The 6272-nt window shown below is 61.7% G+C and overlaps 1 protein-coding gene across 1 annotated transcript in view; it reads right to left on the reverse strand.

Annotated features, from left to right (window-relative positions):
• NEURL4 (neuralized E3 ubiquitin protein ligase 4) overlaps positions 1-6272 on the reverse strand; it is an 18202-nt gene that overhangs the window by 8924 nt on the left and 3006 nt on the right. The window contains exons 6-14 of the mRNA XM_025193735.1: positions 6146-6252; positions 5850-5922; positions 4962-5226; positions 4417-4598; positions 3431-3758; positions 2283-2606; positions 1419-1495; positions 877-955; positions 63-238 (exon numbers count right to left, since the gene is read on the reverse strand). Coding sequence (XP_025049520.1) covers positions 63-238; positions 877-955; positions 1419-1495; positions 2283-2606; positions 3431-3758; positions 4417-4598; positions 4962-5226; positions 5850-5922; positions 6146-6252 — 1611 coding nt within the window. The remainder of the gene's footprint in view (positions 1-62; positions 239-876; positions 956-1418; positions 1496-2282; positions 2607-3430; positions 3759-4416; positions 4599-4961; positions 5227-5849; positions 5923-6145; positions 6253-6272) is intronic.

Here is a 6272-nt window from a genome sequence, read left to right on the forward strand (position 1 = left end):
CAGGTGGAGGGTGCCCCCGCCCCCACCAGCCCCCCTGCCCCGCCCCGGGGGATGGGGCTCACCCTTGCCTGGGGGCAGCCCAGAGCAGGCAATGCCTTGGTCCACGCCATTGATGAAGTAGCGCAGATCACCCTTGGCACTGCGCATCATGCCAATACGGGCGCCGGCACCCAGCGAGTCCAGGTCACAGCCATAGTTGTTGCGCATTGTGTTGCCATCCTGCATGATGGCTGTCCCACTGTGGAGGGAGGGATGGGGGGTTGTGGGGGACCCCCAGGGGCCCCTCAAACCCTGTGGCTTTGCTTAGGCCTGGCCCCCAGGGTGTACCAGATGCCTAGGATCTTTCTATCCCTGTTATTCAGGGTCCCCTGGATGCCCCGGATACCCAGGTTCTCTCTAGCCCTGTGTCCCAGTCCCTTGGACACTTGGGTTCTCTCCTCTATTCCTGGTCACTGTATCTCAGCCCTCCCAGATGCCCAGGTTCTCTCTACCCCACAACCCTCCATCTTATTCAGGGTCCCCTGGATGCCCTGGACACCTGGGTTCTCTCCAGCCCATCCCCTCCATCACTGTGTCCTTGTCCCCCAGATGCCTAGGATCTCTCTAGCCTGGCCCCCCATCACTATGTCTCAGTCCACTGGACACCTGAATTCTCTCCCTAATCCCAGCCCCTCAGGATGCCCTGCACGCCTGGGTTCTCTCTCTGCCCCGGCCCCCGTTGCTGTATCCCAGCCCCAAGAGACAACCTGGACCCCTGGGTTCTCTCTAGCTCTGAACCCTCCACCTTAATTCACATATCCCCCTAACTCCCTGGACACCTGGGTTCTCTCCCTTCTGCCTTTGAATACCCCTGGATGCCTGGATTCCCCCGCTCACCTCAGCATCCAGGTGTCGTAGTCAATGTCGGTCATGGTGTTGGGGAACTCCAGGTCCTCGGGCCGAATGGCTGTGACGCCTGCCAGAGATGGGAGGTTGGTGCTTGCCCCGGGGGTTCCCCAGAGTCTAGATGTGGCCAGCTCTGGGGTGGGCTCATGGCTGAGTATAACAGACCCTGGATGCAACCAGCTTTGGGGTGGCTCCATATAACAAGGTTCCCTTTGCCCGGCAGTGAAATGCAGCCAGTTCTCAGGTGGGGCCCAGCTGAGTATAACAACATCCCTCTACCCAGGACTAAGATGCAGCTAGCTCTGGGATGTATCGCAGCTGAGTGTAACAATAGCTCTCTACCCAAGGCTGAGATGCAGCTAGCTCTAGAATGTGCCACAGCTGAACATAACAACATTTCTGTCTATGCAGAGCCAAGACGCAGCCAGCGCTGAGGTACAGACATTCTAATCCCCTCCAGGATGCTGCTTAGAGTTCGGGACAGGAAGTGAAGCTCTGGGGGAAGGGGAGGGGGTTGCCCTAGTGGCTCTCACCTGCCTCGATGGAGCCTGACCACCGATCCACCATCTTCTGGATGACAATCTCAAAGAGCTCCCCGTCCCGCAGAGACCTGTGGGTGGGGGAGGGTGTCATGAGCCCAGGGACCCCTGGGGTGGGAGGGGGTGCAGGGACCCCCAGGCCTGGCCTCAGCCTTGTGGGGATAGGGTCATGAGGTCAGGGGTTGCTGGGAACTCCGCTGGGGGCTCAGACAGGGGAGAAGCAGACCTGGGTCTGTCCCGGGGCATGCTGGGAGCGCACCCCCAGCTCGCCTGGGGAAGTCTGGTTCGGGACCTGGAAATACCCCAGGGCATGTTGCGAGACTGGTTCTGGGGGCTGCCCAAGGGTATGCTGGGAGCCTGGCCTTGGCCCCAAGGGATGCTGTAAGCCCGGCTCTGGGTCTCAGGCTAACCCAGGGCATGCTAGGATCCTGGCCCTGGTCCCAGAGGATGCTGGGAGCCTGCCTCTAGGTGTCAGGATGACCCCAGGGACTGCTGGGAATCTGGCTCTGGAATACAGACCAACTTCAGGACATGTTGAGAGTCGAGGCCCAGCCCCAGGGGCTGCTGGAAGCCTGGCTCTGGACATTCAGGGCATGCTGGGTGGCTGGTTCTGGATTGGGAGGCTGCCCCAGGGAATGCTGGGAGCCCAGGCCCAGCCCCAGAGCATGCTGGGAGCCAGGCCCTGGCCCCAGAGGTTACTGGGAGTCTGGTTCTGGACCTGATGCTAACTCAGGGCATGCTGGGAGCCTGCCTCTGGGCATCAGGCTAACCCCAGGGGAGGCTGGGAAGCTAATTCTGGATCTGGGGGCTGCCCCAGGGCAAGCTGGGAGCCTGCCCTGGGCAGAAGGGGACACGCACCGGTTGGAGATGACGATGGCATCGTTGAACTCGCTGCGGCAGTTGTGGCGCAGTGCTGTGCGTCCGCCATTGGTGATGACGGCATTGCTGCCATGCAGGTGGTGGAAGCGCAGGTCACTGCCCGACGCCCCTGGCGACGGGCTGCCTGGGGACAGCGCAGCCCCTCCCTCCACCAGTTCCTCCACCAGTGGCAGCATCTCTGGGGGGGAGAGGGGGTCAGCTCCTCCCACTGATCCCCTGGCCCCAACCCCTCCCCGGCACATCTCCTGGGACCCCCAAGTCCTCCCCTGCAACAGCCCTAAGACCTCCCTCACACACACATCTCTTGGGACTCAGCCCTCACTCAGCAGCTCCAAGACCCCCATCCTGACTTCCCCCAACCTCTCCCGGGACTCTACCATGACCCCCAGCCACCCCCATGACCCTCCAGGCACTCCCAGAACCTGGACCCCCCTACCCCCCAAGACCTGACCCCCAACATCACCTAGGACCCTAAAGTGACCCCCAGACCCTGGACCACCCCCACCACTCCCAACCCTCCCACGAGACCCTACAGCAATGCCCAGCCTCTCCCAGACCCCACCCACCATGACCCCCAGTATCTCCTAGGACCGTGTAATGACTGCCTAATCCTGCCCGGCCCCCCACATGATGCAGCCCACCCCTCCCATCTCTTGACACCCTACACTGACCCCCAAGCCCCTCCCACGCTCTGGACTCCCCCATGATCCCCAGGCCCCTCCCCAGCTCCTGGGCCCCTAAAATTACCACCCCTCCCTGACCCCCCCATAAGCCCCCAACATCTCAAAATAAATATGGTGAGAAGGGGACAGCAGGGTCAATACACCTCCAGGAAGGGGATAAAGCCTTTTGTTCCCCTGATCCCGCCCCCACTGCCCTTGCCGTATTTGAATGTCTGTTTATGTCATTGGGAATCGTGTTGAAGTGCGTTTGCTTCATGGGAAAGTTTCCAGGCAAACTTTTCAAAGATAGACAAGTTCTCAGCAACTTTCCCACCGGCCCGCACTTGTAGATGTCTCATGCTGCTCTGTGCTAATTTAAGACTTGCACAAGGGAAGTGGGAGAGAAATCCATAAACGGCTTTGTTCAACAAGAGCTGCCCCCTCCGAGCCCCCCAAAGCTGGCACGATCTGTTGGAGGGGAGGGGAGGGGAGGGGAGGGGAGGGGGAAATGAGACCCCTGCCAGCACCAGGACCCCCCACCCACCCCAGAGCCTGGCCTGAAACCAGGGATCCCCTGCCCAATGCCGAGACGTGACCGCCTCTGGGGTGGGTTCCAGCTGCATACAACAAACCGTGCTGCCCAGAGGCAAGATGCAGCCAGCTCTGCATCTACACCTCTCCCCCAGCCCCAGCAGCCTCAGCCGCACCTTAAGCCTGTCCAGGTTGTGACCGTACTCGTCCAGGATAGTCGTTCCGTTGTGCATCACCCCATTGCCCGTCATCATCCAGGTGCCTGGGAACCAGTTAATTAGGGGTGGGGTTACAGAGGGGGCAGGGCCCGGATGCCTGGGTCTCCCCCACAATGGAAGCCCGGATGCAGGGTTTCATATCCCTCTGACACCAAGAGCCTGGATGCTCAAGTCCCCTCAACAATGGGAACCCAGATACCTGGGTCCTGTAACCCCGACCCTGGGAGCACAGATACCTGGGTTCCTCCCTGACAGTGGGAGTCCAGACACCTGGATCCCAAGCCCCTGTGACCCTGGGCACCTGGATCCTTGCCACAACATGAGCCCAGATGCCTGGGTCCCATATCCTCCTGACCCCAGGAGCCTGCATGCCTGGGTACCTGCCATAATGGTAACCCAGACAGCTGGGTCCCGTAACCCCCACCCAACCCTAAGAGCCTGGATACTTGGGCCCTACCACAACAAAAGCCCGGACACCTGGGTCCCATACCAGCGCCCCCCCCGGACAAATTCCAGGAGCCCAAATGCTTGGGTCCACCCCAAAATGCGTGCCTGGATGCCTGTGTCCTGTACCCCCTCCCCTGGACCCGACCCCCCCCGCAATAATAAAAGCCCTGATGCTTGTATCTTTGTACCCCCACCCCAAGCCCAAAGTCCAGGGTCACCCCCACAATGAAAGCCCAGATGTCTTGGTCCCCTTACCAGAGCGCAGATTGGTCATGGTGGAGGGAAGCTGCAGGTAGGTGGGGTTGTGGGTGGTGACGCCGATCTCAATGGAGCCAGCCCACTTGTCCACCATCTTGTCGATGCGGACCTGGAAAACCTCCCCGGTGCGCAGTGGGCGGCTGCTCAGCACCACCCCGTGGTTGAAGTCGTCTGTGGCGCTGGGGGAGGGTGGGGGGGGAAGGGCGGGGGGTCAGTTAATAAAAGCCCCCTGCCCCAGGCCTGAGATGCAACCAGCTCGGGGTGGGGGAGCAAGGGGCAACCAGCTCTGGGGTGGGGGTGGCCGAGTGTAAGAAAGACCCCCAATACTCAACGCCACATCTGCCTAGTTCTGAGGTAGGACGTGTCCGGGTAGAACGCAGGACTGAGATGTAGCCCCTAACCCACAAAGCTCTGCTGGTATACCTCTCTCCTGACCTGCAGCCCCCTGCCACCCCAACCCTGCTGGTATCCCTCTCTCCCGACTTGCAGTCCCCTGCCCCACCAGCCCTGCCGGTGCCCCTCCCGCCCACCAGGGCACTCACTGAGGGCGCAGCGCAGTGCGGCCCTCATTGGTGATGGCGGCCTTCTGGCCACAGTTGGGGTGGAAGAGCAGGCGCTCAGGTTGGGGCTGGGGCTCAGGGGCGGGGGGCCGGCGCCCGGCCTCAGGGGACAGGGCGCGTAGGATGGCGTTGTTGCGCCGCAGGCGATCACTGTGGTTGTGGTTGTGCACGATGGTCACCTTCACCGCCATGCCGTACAGGTCCACCACACCATACACCACCGGCGGTGTTAGCGTTGTTGCCACGCCTGGGGGGAGGGGACATGGGGGGCTGGGAGGTGGTCCCCTGCCACCCCCCCAGCCCCTACTGCCCTCTCAGAGCTGGAGAGGCTCTGGGCATCCTGGCTCCCAGTCCCAGCCCGCAGATGTCTTGAATCCCAAAAGACCACCTGCCTTTGCCTCCCAGGCCCTGCTCAACTCCAAAAACTGGAAGGAACCCAGGCGTCCAGGCTCCTCGTCCCCTGGCCCCCAAACCCATGTTAATATCTCCATGCAAAGAAAACCAAGGCATCTGGGCTCCCCATGCCCCCTGCTCTCAGCCCTGCCATGGACCCCCACTTCCCTCCTAGAGAACCCAGGCATCTGGGCTCTGAACTCCCCCACATTCCCACCCCCAGCGCCTGCAATCCCAAAGAACCCAGGTGTCTGGGCTCCCAGCTCCCCCTGCTCCCACCCCCTACAACCTCCTCCCCTCCCAGATAACCCAGCATCCGTGCTCCCAGCTCCACCCCCAGCATGCCTATGCTGTCCACCAGCCCCCCCCCCCCTCCTCCAGGCATGGGGACCCCCCCACACAACCCTCCCAAGAAGCATACCACCGCCCTCCCCAGAGACCCCAGGTGTACCCAGTCTAGTGCCCCTCCACCCCCACCTTGGTCAATGCCGTTGATGTAGAAGTGCAGGGCATTGTTTGCCTTCCGGGTCAGGCCAATGTGGTCACCTTCCTGGGCAGGGAGTCAAAGGTCAGCCAAGGGTCAGAAGTCAACAGACAGCTAGCACAGGAGGGCCCAAAATTGGGGGGGAGGGGGGCATTCTAGGGTGTTCCAAGCTGCCTTAATGCCCACCACAGGGGGTGAAGGGGGTGGCAAGACCCACCCCCACCATGCTGGGCTGCATGGGGGACAGGCACCCAGGACCCCGCTAGAGGGCTGTGGGGGGTTCCCTCACCTGCAGCTCATCCAGGCTGAATTCGCAGTATTCACGGCGTGTCCCTTTCCCATTGGTCAGGATCCCGCAGCCACTCATCATGATGGTTCCTGGGAGGGTATGGGGTGGTCAGGACCCAGGTGACCCC

The sequence above is a fragment of the Alligator sinensis genome, unplaced genomic scaffold (assembly GCF_000455745.1).
Source record: "Alligator sinensis unplaced genomic scaffold, ASM45574v1 scaffold1488_1, whole genome shotgun sequence".
Taxonomy (NCBI): Eukaryota; Metazoa; Chordata; order Crocodylia; family Alligatoridae; genus Alligator; species Alligator sinensis.